A 21,635-nucleotide genomic window follows, 5' to 3' on the forward strand; every position below is an offset into this window, starting at 1 on the left:
AGTATAAAAATAGCACAAATACACAGGGATAAAATAAGAATTACAAGCACAAAATGAGATACAAAAAAGTAAAGAAGGGATAGCATGAATAACAACAACAAAAAATTAACATTAACATCAGTAGTAAGACAGCCTAGAGAACTGTTGGATTGCTGTTAAGTTATGGGAAAGCTATTAAGAGATGACCTCGAGGCACTTAAATGAGCCAGTGTCTTTTTTCCCTTGTCTTCACTCAAAGTGACAGTTGCAATCAGACAGCTAACATCGACAGCACAGTCCAAGCTCACACCACAACTGCAAATCACAGGATAACAGGTATTTCGATAAATCAGCTGGGTCAAAAGAAATTTGCTCCATAGCAACTAGAGAGAAAGTCAAAGCACTTTGAGTCATAGTTGTATCTATTCTTGAGAACTCAACTGAGATAAATAAAAATCTGAGACAAGGCAGGTAAACATACTGCTCATCTTTGAAGGGGGCAAAAAAAGAGAAGTTAAATGATAAACTTTTTCCTTGATACCGAAAAAACAATTTGTAAGCACCTAAAGAAAATAAGCAAACACACAATGACCAAGACAGCTTAATCAGAAGCAAAACAGGACTAATGAGTTTGATTATCTGACATAGCAGCATTAGCAGGCTTTAAGAATAGGAAAGAAACAGCAGATGTCGTTATTTGATGTCACCAAAGCATCTGGCAGTGGCACATTCTCACAAGCTATGGAAACATGGTCTACATGAAATCTTTAAGTAAATGCAAAACTGGCCTTGCAGCTGTACTGAAAGAGTAGTTGGGACTGTCAGCTACTCACCACTGTCACTGTCAAACTCAAAATACACACCAAGTGCCAATTCCCACCTGGGACTCCTATTACTCATTATTTTCTGTGCCTTTACTATTGTAGAAATATGATTATTTGTAGGAGACAATATGTCATTGGGGCTCCAAGCACAATGGACCATTATCTTAGACAAGATCTAACACCATTTTGTTGATTGCACATATATTTTAGTTTGAGTAATTTGGCTGAAATTTGCAAGAAAAGGGTTTGAAAAAGACACAACACACAAGATACTTTACAGTTAAAAGCATGGCAAGATAATGTAATGTAAATCTAAGCAATGTCAACCAAGAATTTGGTGCTCCCAGCACATTTTGAGGTTCTGTGTTTGTTAATGAATGAGTAAATTTGCAACACTGAATATTACAAAAAGAGTCGTAATATTGGATTCTCTCCTCTCCAGCACTGTATCATGACAACCGCCCACTGCCATCTTCATCTCATGCTGGGATTCCAAAAATAAGAAAGCTGGTCATTGTTAAATTGGATTTTGGTTTTAATGAGTTATTTCTTTCTGAACAAATAAAACTCTTTACAGTAATTATATACATGTGACTATTCAGCGAGAGAGACAAACCTAAAATCTAAACACTTAAATTAATTATCATAATTTATAAGCTTGCCTAAACAGCTAAGAACCAGTGAGCTAGAACCAATTATGCAAAGACTAGAAGGGGATTTTATTATATTGTCTGTCATTTTAAATAGGCTGTTTCTTTTCTTACTCTGTGAGTACAAATTTTGCATTTAAGGAGCAATATAACTTTTTGAGACTGTTGTTTTGCCTAGCAGTTGCATAAATGGCCACACTTGACTGTGCCATGATACAAATATGAACTCAGCTTGCTTGGTCTTATGAACTGATCAGACAGCACTCTCCAAATATCCTCATCAATACTTTCCTCTCATTTCCCTTGTTCTTAACACAAGGATACAAACACTGCTCTAACTAGATACCCTCTCTTCTCCATATTCTCCAAAGTGGAATTTAAACAAAAAAGCTCAACAACCACCAAAAGGACCATGCTGCATGATGCAGCAAAACAGTTTCCCTATTCCACCCAGCTTCCAAGCAGCAGCAGGTTTTGCTCTGTGCTTTCAGTCTGGAACATGGCTCCCTATGGTTACAGAGGACAACCTAGAAGGCTGGAGAGAGGAGAAAGACCTGGGATCAAAAGAAGGCTGCTCAGAGTTGCCAGCCTCACACCAGCAGATCACATACAGATGCATAACCACGCTGGTTAGTGCCACCAATGAACTGTCCTACAGTAACGATGGGAATTGGGAGGCAGCAAGTTTTAACAGATTCCCTAGTACTAATATTACTGTCATGTGAAATACATACCCAAGATTCTCCACTGCCAGAAAAAAAGGTGTTTTACTGTTGTTGTTTTCTTCAAGAACCACATTTTTGTCATAATATTAAAGAAAGCATTACATTGTGGATATCTATATACTTGCACTTCCTTTGGTAAAATTTTCTAGACACAAAATTTATTATGATAACCCCGTAGGAAGCAGCTCTTGTTACTCAACAAAATTGGATGCCATGAAGTAGTGTCAAGGTATTATCAAAAACAATTTCAGTTTACAGCTTGCATCTAAAACTTTGAAATTATAGACTCTTTGTAAATAAATACATAATATTTAACACTTTAAGAGTAGCTTTTTGCCATATTTGAATGCTCTAAAATATGATATTTATTACTGCATATTTTGCATTTTCTCTTGCTCTGTTCAAACAATGGAAAAAAGATGTACTGTTAAAAGCACTACCTGCAAATTGGCAGCTTGTGCTGATTAGAAAGGAATAGCATACTAACAGGCTCTACAGGGAGTTTGGATTTAAAATTGAAAATTAGGAAAACAGCCCAAACCCTAGCCTTTTGAATAGGTATTCAGGGAAAAAAAAAGTTCTTCCCCTCTCTGTTTTCAAATTATGGAATTGTTTTAAAAGCTCTGTCTAAATGAAATAAAGAAATATTAAGAGCTGTTTGTAAGTCAGAAAATACAAAACAAGGAAAGTAAGAGAAAACTGGTTCTTCTGATCCCTAGACAAGACAACAGGTTAACAAGAACGGCAAAACAACATTTTTTAGAAACAAAAAGCTTTTAGAATGAATATCAGAAGTTTAAAGAGTTAAACTGTGTTGGCAGTGAACAATGCTCATTACCTTCTAACTCCCAAGTTAAATCAATTCTTGAGAAATCTATAATTAGGTAAATATGCTCAAACACCACCAGAAGACTTCAACAGAAAACCTGGAACATGATCCATGGGTTGATGGAACTTCTTCAACAATTTGTCAACTGCCAAAACACACCAGGGTTGTATTAACTAGGAAGCTGGCTAAAAGTAAACAACCTAAAAAAATGTGTAGTTAAAAACTTTTAGGATTAAACTGGCTTGCAATCCACAAGTACTTACAAGATTTCTTTTAAGGATTTTGGTTAGCCTCTTAGAAGTACAATACTAAACCATTTAAACCTTAACCACACTAAGTAAACAAATTCTAAGCAAAAGTATTCCCTCTCATTAAGATGTTACAAATACTCACAAGGTACATTTTGCACATTGAAAAACTGGACCTTGAAGCAGGTTGTTAAAATATATTATCAATCAAAAGCCCTGACTTTGCTTGTAATGCTTCCAGATAAGAATGTTATCTAGATGTATTTATTATGCATATGCGGTAAAAGTGGCTTGGTAAAAGAATGAATTTTTGGGGTGGTGTTTAAAAAAAAAACAAAACCAAAACTTACTTTAATACATCCTATTATTGAATTTACAATAGAAAAAACTAATGAAGTGAAAAGATTCTCATTTAGTAGATTTTAATAATGACAAGTCCCAAAGTATGTGTTCACTTTATTTCTTAATTCATGTATTAACATAAATGTATATGGAAAGCGTAACAAAAAACAGATAACCATCTAAGCAGTGGCTGTTTCTTACCATCCTTCATTACACTAGAATTCAAAGAATGCAGTACAGTTAATTTTGAGCAGACCTGGAGGTTTAAGCAAGGAGGTAATAATAACCACTTAAACTTTCACCCTATTCTGATTTCTTCTAAAAAACAACTATTCCACAAACACTTCCTGCATACAGTTAATTATCTTCTTTGTTTAGATATCCATATCTTCACGTTCACACCCCAGCTGTTCAAAGTAGAATAGTCCTAGCCTTGCTCATATCTACTTGGACAGAAACTTAATTTTCTACCTTGTCATGCTTCTCTGAATTTCTTCTAGCTCCACTCTACAATCTTTGGCATGGTGTAACCTGAACTATATAAGTATTCAAAATGGAGTCAGGTTCATACCGTATTTTCTGGCTTACTTTCACTTCTTTTTCTATATTTCCTTCACATTCTGTTTTCTCTTTTGATTTAACATCATACTGGCAGGCTCAGACAATTAACTCCTTCCTACCTCTAGCTGCTAATTAAGAAATTACCACCAATGCTTTTTAGTGATATTATTTTTTACAGTTAGAGTTTTTGGTTTTCCTTCCCGTCCATTACTCAGCATTTAATAGAAATTGGAAATACAAGTGCTTTTTTTATTTTTACATGGTATCGTTATATGCTTCTGCAACTCTTTCAAAGTCAGTCCTCCTTTGTACAGATAGCATAGATTCTACAGGTCTCCATCGGAATATTCTTTCTAGTACATAAAAATGACCATTTAGCCACATCTTATTTCCTGTTCTTCAACTAACTGATTCAGAAAGATCATGACAAATTGGAGAAATAGTCTAAAGAAAAGACAGGTAAGAGAAACAAGAATGATAAAAGGTATAAAAACATACAAGGACAGATTAAAGAAATTGCAATTGTTTAATCTGCAAAAGAAAAGAAGAGAAAGAGATACCATGACAATGTTCAATTACATAAAAAGTAATTGCAAAAACTAAAAGAAATATTTCACTTAAATTACTTACAAGGTTTATCAGACACTTGAAGAAAAAACCTAAATGGCAGAAACTGCTGAGCATAGATGAGATCATTTTGGGAAATTGTGAAGATATTCATTGGCAAGTTAGACAAGCATCTGATAAGAATGGTTTGTGCAGTTGATCCTGCCTTTTGGAAAGTAGATGGAATAGGTTACCTCTCAAGGTCTTTTCCTTCTACAACACTATCAAAATCTCCCTTGTTTGTCCAGTTCCAGGCAATTCAAGCCCTTTACTGCATCAGGATTGTCACAGACTCATCACACATTATTCCTGTATAAAGAAGGCTCAGTAACAGACAAGCCATTAGTCACTTACTTGATTTCACTGACAGGTACCTTCCTCTGTGCCAGCTGTTCCACCATGCCTTTTTCTTCTGAGGGAAGCAATACTAACAAAGCTTCACCACCTTCTTTGTATCTGATCAGGGAAAAAAACATAAAAGAGAGACCTCAAGCAAACATGCAAAACATGCAATATTTTGTTGATGTTTTCAATAACCAATGAGAATTTACATTTACTTCCTTATAAGCAGCCAAAGAGCAGTCAAAAATCCTCACTTCACAAAAAGGAAAGGTAAACCAGTTAAGTGACTTGCCAGTATCTCCACTTGAGCTGATTTCAAGACTACACCTAGACCCCTAAACATCTGAGACTAAGATATAGATTCAGATCAGTGGATCTTTTCCTCCCAGGATTAGAAATATTTCTGTAGTAATCAAATGGCACTTGATCAAAGCTTACAATACTAGAAGATCTAGCCACTTGCATTCATCCTTTACCAACAGGTAAGTCTTAACACCTGGTAACAACTGATTCTCCTTTGTACATCCTGCAAGTGAAAGAAGGTAAAGGCTAGGAAAGGATAATTGCCTTGACCCCAAACAACTCCTACTTGCATGTTCAACAAAGGCTACTACTTTTCTAACAGGTCACATAGGCATCATTGAAAGAAAAGCATAAGAACAGGAGTTCTTTCATTTATAGAAGCAGTTTTTAGGTGCAAAACTAAAAATACAATCAGACTGATCCCACATGAGAATGTATCTAGTATTCACTCTTCAATGCACTTAACAGTTGTATCAAATGTAGATGACTTGGTAATTACTCAAGATGCATGGTTGGCAAAGAAATAAAAATTCTTCTGTGTTATTCTTAAAGCTTCTTCATGTTCACTTTCTTTTTGTGGAAGAAAGCATCCGTTCCTACTTTCAGCAAATTTAGCAACTTGAGGACAATCATGGAGAAAAAAGTACCCAACAGTATTAGTAAACAAATAAGACAATGGTTTTAAGTCCTACTGACAAAGTAGTAATGATGAGTTAGCTTATCTGCGTTACCTAAGTCCGTATCTATTGTAACATGTATATTACTTCTTCATTTACATTTATAAATAGTTCTTAAGAATACATGTTGATAGGAAAATATTGCCTAGAGTCCTCCATTATATAAAAAAAACACAAATCAAACTAAATTTTGGAAATATGCCAAAATTGGACAGAATCCAACTCACAGTCAACTGATGAGAGCAATGTGTGGGATAAAACAAGATAAGAGAGTGGTAAATTACTGTGTAGAGCAGCTCAAACTGCCAACAGCTACTCACAGGGAAGTCCCTAGGCAGCAGCAGATTGTAAACCTATGCATAAACTGCTGAGACTATGAGTATTCCACTTACTTGAAACAGAAAATACTTTTGTATTGTTTTTCAAGTGACATTTCATATCAAATTATTTACTACCTTAACAGACCTTTTGTTTGGTTCCTACTCCAGTCATATTTGTCTTTTTGTCCTATGCTGGTAAAACCTTTCATCCATCTTAAGTAAACCTGGTTTATGCTTCCTATTTTCTATAAGGAAAGTCAACTGTTTCCTCTACCTTTATTCCATTCAATCTGTAGCCATTTCATAAATCTTCAGCTTCTGTTACTCCATTATATATTCTCCTGTTGGGTCTTTACTCCAATTGCATTCACTCTTCTCCATCAAGAGAACCATCAAGGAAAGGATATCATAAAAAAAAAGGTATAAACTGTCCACACAAGGGTGGGAGATGCTATTAGTTTGTCTTTGAGTCAGAGACCACAGAGAACAAGACTATGCCAGGGTAGGTCACATATCTTTCCAACAAAAGCTTGTTAATGACAGAAGAAAACACCAGTTCAGTCTCTCTGCACAGAAAAGGGGACATTAAGTGATAAGGAAGTATTAAAGTCAAGACTCCTTGGTTCAGGAGTTTTAAGTTGGAGGCAAGAGAGCACAGATGGATGTTCTCAGGCACACGAAGCAAGATTCATACCATTAACTGATAAAAATCATTTCAGATGGAATACAGGAAGCCCACATTTCTCCAAGTATAAACAGTTATCACTTAGCAAAAACAGTACTGCAGAACTGTTTGAAAACTATAAACACTATCTGTCACAGCATAGTAAGCAATGCAAGTAGCAACTAAATCTGCAGTTAAAACCGTCTGACAGCTTTTATTACAGCTCTCTGCTTTCATTTGATGAATTTGAAGAAAATCACAACAAAATGCTCTCAGATGCCTTTTTTTTTTTCCACAATACTATACATGACGGGTTTGGTGACTGACTTTGAAAGATAATTTTAAAATGTTTAATACATGCTTTCGACATGAAATTTTAACTCTTACAATTTAGATTTTGAAATTTTACACGGAAATCAAATTGATACCAACACTATGTAAATTTACCGGTTTTATATGGTTTCATAAGAGTACAAAAATAAATGGCAAGACATTTGGACTTTGTCCCAAAAAATACTGCTTTAGGGTTGTGGGTGAGGGAGAGATACCATTCAAAAACTATACTAACATGATTTTAATCCATTTAGTTAGTAGACCTAAAATGTTCTTAATGCAAAAATATCAGCTTGTAGAATTTTTCTAAAATTTCTAAAGCAATCCATGCACTTGGCTTAAGGCAATTTATTATGTTTTCCAAAAGCGTAGGAGGATACAAGTCACTGCTGACCAAACATCCTACAAATGTTTGGGCCCTTTATATAATAATTAAGGTTGGGAATGACTTACTTACATAGGCCAAGCACACCTTGTAAGAAAGCTCTATATATTTTAACCCAGCCAAATTCCAGATGATATTTCCACAAAGAGGGTGCATGTCAGACACTGCCACTGCTTGAACAAGGAATGAAATCCCAGAAAGCCACTAAACATTAGAGGACTTGCATTTTATGGCAAAAATCAATGATCACAGTTCCAAGGCAGCTAATTATTCATTAAAAGAACCTGAGCTCTCAGAGCATTGTTGAAAAGAAGGGTGAAAATATTCTTTTATCTACCCAAGGCTTGTATCAGACAGGAAGACAGAGATAATATTGCTGCCAATACCAGGCTCACTGATTTAGAGTACAGAATAACACACAGCTCTGCTCTTCTCTTCAAAACAGATGCTACGAAAGAAAAGGATTCCAAAAAGATCTATGTGAATGATCCAATATCTGGAAAGAATATCTGTTTAGTCTCGTAACAAGAATCTTCCTCATATCTCAGGAAAACAAAAAAATCCTGATCACACTATATAAACACCTACAAAGGATGATTTTTGCAGATTCCTTAAATTTAGTCAAAAGCATGGAGTGATATATGTAGTTCTGTGGCTTCTGGCATTTCTTATCCTGGAGTACCTGACTTGGCATTGTTAAATTGTTGCTGTATTATATTTATTTTATTCAGTGTCAACACACTAGGAAAGGTCAGTGCCATACAAATCATGGAAGAAATACCCATCAAGGGTCAGAGAGTGCAAATATCATCTCTGCAAGCCAGAAACCCAAACTCTAGAATGATACAGTACAGGAAACATCATTCTACATTAGTTTTGCTTTTACAGCTTTTTCTCAGTACCCACAAGGTCACTCTCAAAACAGGATGCAAGATCAGATGAACCTTCAATCTGACCCTTGAAAGGTGTTTTTTGTGTTATTAGTGCTAAACACATTATATGCCAAGTCAGTTACCTTTTCAGAAAGTACAAATTCAGGAGACGTAATTTTAAAGGCACAGTGCATAGATACATGACAAAAAGAAAACAAGCATTAAATCTGGTATTTATGGTCAACAACTAATTCATTGTTTACATTAAGTCTTGCAAAGCCTTTATATAGAGAAAGTAGTACTACAGGTAAGTAAAGAAACAATCACACAAAAATAGAGAAAGAAGAGACAGAGATTTCCAAACACCTATACTCTCTCACCTTTTGACAACCACTAAGGGGTAAAAAAAAAAGGCAACATGAAAAATATTTCTCAGAGCTGATGCCTCCAGAAATTCAAAGGGACTGAAAGACATCTGGTAACTAGTGATACAGTGTAATCTTCTTCCTTACCTATTTTGGAAACATTCACTCTTTTAAATGCCAATATTTTAAACATACTTGAAGCTACGGAAAAACAGTCTTTGCCCATTTTGATATTGTAAGTGTGATTTAATTAAGACAGTTTAATATTAATGCTGTTCTTCAGAGCTAAACATGAAAATGAAATAATTACCGAATTGAGAAAGCTGAAAACCAGACAATCTTAAGTACCATCTGGGAAGGTTTGTATCTGTTAAGTGTCACCAGTGGGTGTTTACTTAAGGAAAGTAAAATACAAGCCCATTAAAAAAAAAAAAAAAAAAAAAAGGAGTTTTACTTGGGCAGAGTATTATCTTTTTTCTCAAAAAAGGAAAGAACTTAGTAATGTGCTATTAAGAAAATGATGGTCTTAAAGATAACCTCAAAAAGAGAGGTTGCAGTAGAAAAATGAAGTTTTCAAAAGTATTTTCTCTGTACCTTTCATACTAAAAGCTTCTATATTGACAAACTTATGAAAGAACAAGCCACTAAAAACCAGCATAAACAAAGAACACTTAGATCTTCTGCTCAAAATTTGTTTCCATTACAATGCCTAAAACATAGGAGAAAAGAACATCCCTCAGTATCGTAAGAGAATAAAGTTCTCCACTAAAGCCAACAAAAGAACATTTCTGTAATTATTATCAGTAGACAGATAAAACCTTTAAACCTTTACAGGTGATAAAGCAGCGAAGAGTCAACCTCAGCCACTGCAATTCTTCAGCAGGAAGACTACTTTTGCAGATGAGAAGACAGCAGGAGAAGTTCTCCCCTCATTCTCACTGACCGCAGCCTTCAAGTTGTCCATCGTCACCAAAACCAAACATCTGTCCCAAAAAGCTAATTCACTCTGGTGATTTATTATTCACTAAGTACGCACCTCAACTTTGCTGGAAAACAGTAAATTAAAACCTCGAAGTAATCAAGTTTTCTTGGACTGTGTAGTAGTTGATGATATTACTTATCTCCTCATGGTGATCAAGAAACCAGAGTGGGGACTCATCTTTGCATTGCGATTTTAACAGTCTCTTAGGATACCAAATACAATTCATTCCAATTCTATGGAAAATTGCATCTTACTTGCAGAAAGTCTTTTGGGGAAAAAAAAAATTCACATACTTCTAGTGCATATCTGTCTTATTTTCTAGCATCTATTGGCTGCAATACTTATCAAAAAGGCAAGTAACTTCTCTGCAATTCAATCTTGACTTACAAGCAAGGAAGCTATGATAAATCGTCATTACCACTATAAAGTAAAGGGTAGGAATAATATATTTACACTGACTGCATGTGTTGGGTTTGTATGTGGTAGGGTTTTGGTAGTGAGGGAGGGAGCTAGAGGTGGCTTCTGTGAGAAGCTTCTTGAAGCTCTCCCGGCTCCAAGTGAGAGCCGCCTCTGGCCAAGGCCGAGAAATTAGCAACAGTGGCTGCACCTCTGCGATAACATATTTAGGAAAGGGAACTAGAGAAGAGGAGGGCTTGTGAGGGAAATACCTCTGCAAAACACCAAGGTCAGTTGAAGAACAGAGAAGTGGGAGTGGGAGGTGCACTGGAGCAGGGACCACCCTGCAGCCTGTGGTGAGAGGGCAGGCTGTCCCTCTGCAGCACGTGGAGGTCCATGGTGGAGCAGATGCCCACCTGCAGCCCATGGAGGATCCCACGCCAGAGCAAGTGGGTGCACCCAAAGAAGGCTGGGACTCTGTGGGAAGTCCGCAGTGGAGCAGTTCGTTGCTGGAAGCACTGCAGCCTGCAGCAGGGACCCACGCTGGAGCAGTTCGTGAAGAACTGCAGCCTGTGGGAAGGACTCAAGTTGAAGAAATTTCGTGGAGGACTGTCTCCCATGAAAGAGATCCCATGCTGAAGCAGGGGAAGAGTGTGAGGAGCCCTTCCCCTGAGGAGAAAGGAGCATCAGAGACAATGGGTGACGAACTGACTGCCACCCCCATCCCCTGCCCCCCTCCTCTGCTGGGGGTGAGGAGGCAGAGAAAATCGGGAGTGAAGTGATCCCAGAAAGAAGAGAGGGATGGGGGGAAGGTGTTTTTAAGATGTGGTATTTCTCACTGTTCTACTCTGATTTGATTGGTAAATTAGTGGTAGTGGTGTTCAAATTAAATTGATGTTCTTTTTCTTCCCCTAACAAGTCTGTCTTTTGCCCATAACCATAACTGGCGATTCATCCCTCCCTGTCCTTATGTCAGTTTTGTTTTTTCCCCCCATCGGAGTGAGCGAGCAGCTGCGTAGTGCTCAGTTGCCCGCTGGGCTTAAACAACAACACTGCAGATAAGAAGAAGGATGCCTACAATCAAGGGCAAGCACCAAAGGCTGGACAAGAAGAAAATGGGATAAATTATTTAGGACGATATGGTTCTGCCAATTAGAAATAGAGAAAAATGGTTTAGCGTCAAGAACATGATTTCCCTAGAAAAGAAACACAAAGAGTTGCCAAATAGTTTCATTTCATACCGAAAAATAAATAAAACACTAAAATCAAGAGGATAGTTTATTCACCATTACAGAATCTATCATAAACTTCTGCTAAAAAACACCCTGAGCTGACAGCTGGCATCAAGCACGAAGGAACTAATAGCATGGTGACAATTTAGTGAGGACAGGATGAGAAAAAATCCTTTTCGTACAGGCCAAACAGACATTCAATTTCTGTTTTATCTTAACCTACCCTTGATCAGATCCAGTCAAAGGCTGCATATATCCTTAGCCAATACTATTAAAGGAAACAATACTACTGTTATCACAAAGGCAATAGATGAAAATGTACCACGGTTGTTAAAAAGTTCCACCTTGCCATGCAGCTAGAGTTGAGCTTGTTCTAACTACAGAGTAATTTTATATCCTTGCCACAACCATCGTAACATACAGTCCCGTCAAATGCACCATATTTTAATTATCAGTGACATACGAGTCACAGTGATACCAGAATAAAGCAGGAATGGGAACCATCTGATTGATGATCATCAGGCACCAGTGTTCTGCTGTAGGGCAGACATCCAGCAGGAAAAAAAAAATGATGGGAAAGCAATAGAAAGAGAACTGTAAGGATACCCAGTGTGGATATGCAGACCTTACAGGAAATGTTATGCAGGTTGTCTTGAACAGATGTATTGCAACATGTTTCCCTAACATTTGTATTTCAGAAGATATAAGTTGATGCCAAATTTCAAGAGAGTTAAAGGCAGTATTTCTGCTTTGTTTGGCAAGAAAAAAATAATCTATTTTAAAAACTGGCAAAGGAGAAAATGGAGATGATGAGATAATCATAAAATTCGGGGGAGGAGGGTTGTGGATATAAAAATACTTGCATTACAGTTTCCTATACTGGAATACTTCCCATTACAGAAAACTCAATATAAAAGAGGTGATAATGTTTTTTGAAGATATTTACCACACACAATCATGCAAGGAGCCATAAGCATATTTTTTTTTATGCTTCGGAGGCCACACATCTACCACCATACTAAAAAAAAAAAAAAAAAAAAAGTATTTTTTAGGGTTTTTTTTCAGTCTGTAACTTAAATGGGACTTCACCAAGTTGACTTGATTAAAGATCTAATTTTACCCTGGATGGATAGTATCAACATATGCTGTCATCTCATCTGTCAAAAGACAAAGAAGGAAGTAAGGTATCCCTGCAAAACTTGTGAGCTTCAATCAAAGCCCACTCCTAAAAAGTCTTGCATTCCAAGCCACCAAGCCACCTTCAGATACATTAGCATTGCAGGAACTCTCCACAGTAGATCACTTCAGACAAGGAAATCAGGCATCAAGCAAGCCAAATCAACTTCTCAGCTGTCTCCTTCTCACCCAGACCAAATTTGCTAGACACTTACCAGAAGTAAGCAAAAGACTGCTTTCCTTAAAGCATTAAGGTCAGTAAGGTAAGCATTTGGAACAGCATCAAAACCAAGCCCACTAAATTTGCATGGTTTTGCTGTGCATTACGACACACTCTAATGACATATTTTCACTCTTCTTCCTCTGGACCCTCTGTTCATCATACATGGTTGTCAAACTTTTAATACAAAACTATTTAATAGTTACTTCCACTGTGAAGCCAAATTGTTCACCATGTAAGGCAATTTTTTATTCACTGTGCACCCTTCACACACTTCCCAGAACACAAATATTTTGGAGCACTTGATTTTGCAAGAATAATGTTCTTTAAACCTTTGCATACAACCTTTGTTTCCATAAAGAATCCAGAACAATTCCATCCCACAGAATAACTAACAAGCAAAATTCAAAAAAGCAGCACAGATCCCTGCTTCTAGAGCAAAGATTTACCCCTGTAAAGACTGAAAGACTATCCCAGTGAAATTATATCAGTATTTGTTAATGTACACACTATTGCAATTGAGACTTGAGGATGAGGGAAAAAAACCTGCCATAGTACAGTTCTTCATCTGTTGTAAGTAGTACTTGAAAAAGAGAGAATCACTATCTCAGTATTCAAATACACATCTAGGTGTTGGAAGTTAGGTTACAAACAGTGACTTCACAATCTATAGGTTAGCTAAAAACCTAACAATCGTGCTTAATATAACACGGACTAGAAAAAAGTTAGAGTGAGTCAAGTTCTGTTATTTCTAGCATGTAATTTTATTTTTAAATTATTTTCGATTCCTTGATAAAATAACTACAGTAGTGAAGGAGAAAGCATTTAATTGATGCAGATGTTTGTGTTGCACTCTTTCTATGTAAAGGAACAATATAAGACATCTATAAAAACAGAGCCAAAACATATCAAAATGGACAGTTTTATTCTGAGAAGATCTATTTCAATCTGATATGCATACAAGTAAATCCGTTCACCCACACACTATCCTGCAACAAAGAGAAACTAATATCCATACCACCCTAAGGCCTTCCACAGAAATACAATAATTCATAGTTTTAAAATTCAACTATTAAATTTGATTATATAAGCTACCATTTTTAAAATATTTCTTAAACAAAGTAACAGCTTTAGGTCTCTCATACTGGCTCAATTCAGGCAAAACTTTGTTTCCAATTACACCACCTTCTGGACCTTCTGACATGATGAGGACTGGTGAAATCTAAGCTTCAAACCAAGAAAACATCACTTCTCCAAGCCCAGAAGAAAAGTTATATCTACTGTTTATCATACCTTCTACACTGCTGGGTTTCTTCCCTACAGTAGCAATTGTTTATTCTGCTTTTTTAAGTGACAGATCAGCACAGAAAACCAATGCATGAATACCAGAATTTCTATCCCATTTACATGATCAATGGTCTCTTTTTGCAATAGATATTTTTCTTTAAAACAACTTATCTTTAACAAGAGATCTGTGTGCACTGATAACTGAAACTGTGCTGTATCATCTACAGTAAGTCCTACTAAAGCAGCCCAACAAAAATTACAATAGACCAGAAAGAGTGCTTGCTATTCACAGCTGAGAAAATGCTGCAGACAACCCATATTCACTGCTTGTTCCTCAATTCAGCCAGGGAAGAGAGCTCTTTCCCATGGGTTGTTAACAGTCCAACATCCCACAGAGCATTTAAAACAAACAATAAAAAGCAAAATGGCTTCATTTTCTGATTTTGCTTTAGCCACTTCTAATGCTTTGTTCACTCCCATTTCTCCATTGCATAGCCATTAGTTCAGTATTCAAAAAAAATTATCAGTAAATACTGCTATGAAGTCAGAAATTGCTTCAGGGTTTCTTTATTTTGGGGTTTGGTTTCATTTGTTTTCCTCTGATCACATAATATCCTTTGCCTTCTCCTGTCTGGACAGTAGCCATTTACATCTATTGCAAAGTTCTGAGAACCATGCACTGGGTTTTATTCATACCACAAAACCATAATCCCCTTCATTCAGCAGTACTGGATAGGTGTTCTTGTTTGCCAGACAGACTTAGTCACAAGAAATAATGGACAATAGGCACTGGCTCACCAACCTTATCATGCAAGTCTCAGAATAAATTGAATTCAAAAGGCCTTGGGAGGTTGTTGGTTCCTCCAGCCTAGACTGTAAGCAATTAATTTTCCACAGTAGCTGTGTCCACTCCACTGCATTAAAATACATGTGCTTATTTATTTTTTATTACAGCTTACCGTATAGCTTCACGTCAGCAGGTAATAACCTTAGCCACTTAATATTTCAGTGTATAGGAACATTCATACCATGCCATTATGAAGAGAATTCTAATGGATAACACAGTGCCAGTCAGTATGACTGCAGCATCACAGGCCACTGTCAGGAATGTAGCTAGGGTACAGTGTTTAATTTTAGAGAATTTAATAATGTGAATTGCCCATCAAATATATGGTATCAACGACTTCTTGTGACCTCTGCTAGCAGCTATTTTTACTTAACTTGAGTTAGGATGATGACTTGACTACAATATAATATGAGATAGTCTAAAGACTGAATTTCTTTTTAAAAAACAAAATCAGTAAAAGTGCTTCAATGGGTCTTAAATATAAAAAAATAATCAAACAAGGAGCTGCCATCTTGACTGTACTGTTTATTCAGGATCCAAGACATGTAACCCTGGGATATATTTCCCAATATGGGGGGGGGGGGGGGGGGGAAGCAAGCTTCCACCATTGAAAAAAGTTCCATTAAGTCACTCTCATTTTTAAATGCTTTATTGCCACTTGCAAGGATTACTCTATGGGCTTATTAGTCTCACTTTCACACATAAAATGTGCTATTACTTAAGGTGAGCCCCAACAAGCATGCTTCAAAGAATTTACTTCATTACAGAGTAAGATCATTATACGACCCGCCCCTTTCACCTTTACAAAATTTGATGTGCGTGTATTCTTCAGTATTCACAAGGCATCAAAAAAACTATAGATCTTGTTAAGTCTTTATTCATATTTCTTGGCTCTATTCATCACACTAGCCAGTACAAAGATGGCAGGCAACAAAGTCTCCTGTTTTTGGAAGATGGACTTCTATTATTCCATTTATTTTCAGAATATATTTACCAAAAGCAAAAAAGCATGTGTAGAGCTAGACAGAACATGCGTGCCCATATGCATACTATGTTTAATGACAAGAAAACTACAGTGACCTTCCTAAATCAGTTAAGGCACCTAAGAAACCTAACCCAACTAGCCTGGATTAAATACCATCAGAAGTCTGAGACAGACCTAAAGCCTATATAAAATTCTGGACATACTACAGATAAAAACCACAGAGCAAAAAGATTTATTCTGTTTAACATTTCACTGCCTGGGTCTTTAAAAGAAAGACTCCTGACAGAAAAATCACTAAACATAAGTAACAGTTATTACTGGTCTCCTCTGAAGGGGAAAAAAAAAATATGGAGCAGAGGGAGGAATGTAATGCTAGGAAAGAAATAAATTAATTACTGAGATGTAAACCAGGATACAGGTACATCCAAAATACAATATATTTACACATGAGCAGAAAGATAAAAATAGACTTTTCAGTGTCTTTTCTACTCATCAATGCAATGACAACAGAAAGAAAAACATCCCAATATATGTTTTTTTCATGCCATACAACTTAGAAATTGTGTTTGGAAAAATAGTTGGGGAAAAAAGTGAGTATCGGTGTGCTTCAAAAATTATTATCTTCTGCTGTCCCCTAGTGGCACTGTATCTTGTTTCACAAAACTGATCAAAGAGATACTCAACTGTAGGCTTCTTAGGCTACAGAACAGAAGGCATCAACAGAAATTAAAAGCCAGAAGAAACTAGTTCTGCAGACAATTGCTACAAGCAGCTCTTATTTACTCAGAATTTTTGAAAATAAAACCCACAGGAAAACACTGCAATCTAGTATTTTAAATTACAAACTTTTGGAGATTGAGTGATAAAAATATAACCAAAAATATTTATGGGCCTGGCCATGATATAGTCAGTATTTTAGAAATTCTGTTACTGAACTAGTTAAGACTTTAAATAAATACTTTAAAAGCAGTTGGAAGAAAGAGCTTCCAATCATTCCAATGCTAACATACCTTTCAAGTTTAAGAAAACAAAACAAACAAACAAAAAAACCCCACAACCACACTCAAGATATGCCAATTCTACTATAAAGTAAAAGCATTACTGGACAATACCCAGATTTTCTTACTTAACCATAAATCAAAAAATGCAGGAGTTGCAATTTATGTTCTTCAGCAGGATGAAACGAAAGTAAAATGCTACTTAGGGAACAAGATGGTCTTATCCACTTAAAAATCAAACATTTTTCATCTTAAGTAAAGCTTTACAAAACTGTAAAACAGATGTAGGAACACAGCCACAATTGTTAGTCAAAGGTTTTCAGCCCCATCCCCAAACAACTTCTCTCTTGACTTTCATATTTACTTTTGTGTCACAAAATAATTTGATTTCAAAAGTAAACAGTATTTGGCATCCCAGTTTTAATTACAGTTTAAGAGGTTCTTAATTAGCTGAGATATTTAATTTAGCTTTCATTCTATGCAATTATACACTCTCATAGCCCATGAAAATTTGTAATTATCTCTAACCTCATTAATAAGGACTACTAAACTGCAGTTCAGTTCATTTTTAGCACGTTTCTAGAAGAAACACAAGCTTCTCATACTAACTGTAGCTATTGAAAACAAGCCAAGTTTTCCACTGAACACAGAATTCACCGAGAAGTACATTCTCAGTTATCCACATCTAAAACTGCAGTAGCATATTTACATAGTGCACAGTGTTTACCTAAAACTATTAGACATCTCCCTTGTTTTATTTTCAAATATTTATTTCATGCTGTTAAATTCACTAAATGAATCTCCTTCCAAGACTGCTTTACTTTAAGGACAGAGAAAGCCTCTACATTTCTCCAAAATTAAAGTCCAGTGTAGGTAGAACCTTCCTTGATCTTTTTATCAGTTTAAGAAACAGAAAAAAAACCCGCGAAGGTTTTCCTACAGAAGGAATTTGCTTTCAGTATCAGTCACCACCCTGCCAGCACAAACAACCTGTTCAGATGTACTCCCAGTTTCAGTAAGGGCTGGCTACTGAAAAATTCACATAAAAGAAAATGTAAACAACAGCCTGGTGAAACAAGGGGCAGGCATCCAGCACAGTCCATGGCCTACGGGACGGACCTTCTGCCCCTATCTCCTGTCTACATCTGTCCCTCAAGCAATCACAGAAGGTTGTATTTAAGAAGCCGCTGAAGACAGACCCTTCAGGTTGAAAGGCTAACATCCTCGTCAGAGTGACATTTTATTAAAAGCACTACGGAAAACGGGGGTTATTTGTCTTTACATAGCTCCTTCCCCTCTCTAAACATACTTAAAATTGCTCTTCTCAGCACCTAATAAGAATTGGGAAAAGGTTTAAGGATTATAACTCCAGGGAGGTGCTTTAACTCAGCAATACTGCTCAGGAAGAGCTCAACAAGCCTCCTAGAAACTGCCAGTTAAACAGTGCCAAATATATTGTTTTCCCTTCCAAGATGATAGTATGCCATAAAGACAAAATTACAAGCCTTCTGTGGAAGCCACACAGGATTAAAAGAAAAAGAAGAAGAAAAAAACAAAAGCAAAATCCCAAAATTCTAACTAAGACTATACGCTTTTCTCTTAGTTGGTATCCATGATATTACATGTAGATTTGAATTTAGCCAAATACCTACATTTTACCTAATTATATATAATATTTGCTGATTTTGTTCACAGACATTTTTTTCTGAAAGCATTTAAAAATTTATTATTCCCTTCTATTATAACAGGTAGATAGGAAAATGGAGAGCACAGGACACAATGGGGCAGAGATGTTACCAATTACGATGAAAACATGGCTAGAACTTCCACATTCTGAAGGAAGGCTGGAAGTACACACTCCTATTACAGTCAAAGTTTAATGCCATCTGATCCAGGAAGACAGATTTCAAATTTCTACACTGCAGAGTGCTGAAGTCCTATTCTAAGCAACTGCTCTGCCATTAGGTTTGACAACCGCCTATATTGCAAACCCTACTACAAACAAATTAAACTACGCGCAAGATATAATGCCAGGTCTTGCATTTCATCCTTCAGATAATTGCGTAAAGTTTTTGATCTACTGAATTATACACAGTAACAGCTCCTGTTTCTCTTAAAAACCTACTTCAGAGATCAAGGACCAGGTTTTCAACAGTGTATCTGGGTAACTCCCTTCTGACATAAAGGCTTAGCCACAAATATTTTAACTAAAGCTATCCCTAAGAATGTAATTCTACAAAAGACTTAGAAAATTAAAAATTTAACCTGTAATTAACATTATTTGATTCCTTCCTCCCCAAATTAAAATAAGGAACAAATGTTTCCATTCTTTTGAAGAGTCTTCAATTACACAAAGAAATTGGATCTACAGCCTAATGCCTTAAATGGTGGTAGCAAAACAAGCTCTTCCACCCACAAATATGATCACCTCAGCCTTTGAGGTAATCCTGCCAAGTGCAAAAGAAGTTTTTTGCTTCTTCACTATTAATCTTCCCTGATCAGATTAAACAACTGGGGGTATTTTTTCTGTCTGCTGTTAAGAAGTCTCTGAAGCTCACTAAGAAATGATTAAGTCAAATCATTACTCTTAAGTAACCAAAGCGGTCTTTTGGTGATAACAGCCCATCTTTCTTTCCAATTTTTTTTTTTTTCAAATGAGTCTTTAGCCAATGATCTGTCCCTATAGTGATCTAGTTTTAAACATTAAAATGTTAATGAAAAGTGAAAACAAACCTGGCTGTTCTTCCCACTCTGTGGATGTATGTGTTTGCATCTTCTGGACAATCAAACTGAATGACCCAGTTCACTGATGGAAAATCTGTGTAAAGAAATGTCAAAATTTAAGCTCACTGTACTCAAAATCCTCCTATTCAAGAGCAACATATTATTTTGGAGCATTAATTCCCATAAGAACCATCATTTAGATCAATTTACAGACATTGGGTGCAACCTCTGAAATAAAAATAAAATTAATTGCATGTATTAGCATATCATAAACAATCGTTCTCTTCATCAAAGAAAGCTAAAATTAATGGTGTCTTCATTTCCTAAATTATGACAGTGCACTGAATGGAACATAATTTCACACCTGACAAGAACAGACATGCTTTGTGTCACACAGACGATAGAACACCACTACGTTTAATAAATTAAATAACAACATCTGACCTACTTTTCACCTACAGTATCAATATCCTACACCACCAGGGTTTGAAGTTAGCTGTGGCAAGACAGCACTATTTCAGCTGTCCATATACAAAAATATCACAGTCCTTCTCAAAGATGGGAGGGGTTGATCAAGCCTGACAAAGAAGTCAACATCGAATGTGAATGAAATAATGAATAAGCGTTTTTTAACTGCTGCACTTCACCCAGCAGCATGCTTTGCACTGGAGTAAGTTTGTGTTACTTCCTGACCAAGTCTTTAGCTATGTTGTATTCCACAATTATACCTACACTCTAAACCCAAACAACCATTCCCATGTTAGATCCTCACTAGTGAGATTTCAGCAGCGTAGAAGGTATGATAAACAGTCTTCATTTCTGCCTTCAGTTTTTAGAACATGTTTCTTCCTTTGGTAGCATACTGACAAAACCTTACACTTTGGACAACGGAGCTTGCTACCTGAAAGAAGAATGAGTAGACTCCTGAAAACAGTCTTGTGTCATACCTAAATGCCTCCAAGTACTTAAAAAAAAAAAAAAAATCCCAAGTATCCACTGAAAACGTGAAGTAAATCTTAATAGGAAGTATTTCTTTACAGAACAGGTTGTTAGGCGTTGGAATGGGCTGCCCAGGGAGGTGGTGGAGTCCCCATCCCTGGAGGTGTTTAAGAGTCGGGTCGACATAGCGCTGAGGGATATGGTGTAGTTGGGAACTGTCAGTGCTAGTTAACAGTTGGACTAGATGATCTTCAAGGTCTTTTCCAACCTAGACGATTCTGTGATAATTCAGCAGGTAATGGCCAGAGGAAAGAAACTCAAGTGAAAACAATTCTTGCTTTTCCCTCATCTATTTTTCTGCCACCTTAAGAGTACAGTCCTATAATGCCATTCATAGTTCAGACATTAAAATCTCTTCAGGTTTTCATTTCCACATACTGGCAGGTTAGTAATTTTTCATATCCTTTGGAATAACCCACAGGATACAGGTACATCATTAAAATGCTGAAATCTTGCCTTACAGCATGTAGTAAGCAAATACATCACTATTTCCATTTTCTCTCGTTCCAGATATTTGTCACAGAGCGTGGCTAGAAAAACTAGACTGTCTACAAACAAATAAAGACAGCTTCCACCAACTACTTCAGTAACAAATACCATTACAAAACTAGTGACAACATAGGTCTTTCTGGGATAAAAAGAAAAAAATAACCACAAATGAAGCAGGCCCCTTCAGCAAAGAAACAGTAGAAGTTATTATTATCTGAGATACCCTAATGAGCTCTTAAGCAATCTACAGCTTCATTTCTTACAAATCAGGTTGG

General features: G+C 36.4%; 1 protein-coding gene across 1 annotated transcript in view; it reads right to left on the reverse strand.

The window, feature by feature from the left end:
* DDX10 (DEAD-box helicase 10) overlaps window positions 1-21,635 on the reverse strand; it is a 186,680-nt gene that overhangs the window by 150,041 nt on the left and 15,004 nt on the right. The window contains exons 9-10 of the mRNA XM_074860118.1: window positions 19,882-19,966; window positions 5,119-5,220 (exon numbers count right to left, since the gene is read on the reverse strand). Coding sequence (XP_074716219.1) covers window positions 5,119-5,220; window positions 19,882-19,966 — 187 coding nt within the window. The remainder of the gene's footprint in view (window positions 1-5,118; window positions 5,221-19,881; window positions 19,967-21,635) is intronic.

The sequence above is a fragment of the Strix uralensis genome, chromosome 2 (assembly GCF_047716275.1).
Source record: "Strix uralensis isolate ZFMK-TIS-50842 chromosome 2, bStrUra1, whole genome shotgun sequence".
In the NCBI taxonomy this organism is placed as follows: Eukaryota; Metazoa; Chordata; class Aves; order Strigiformes; family Strigidae; genus Strix; species Strix uralensis.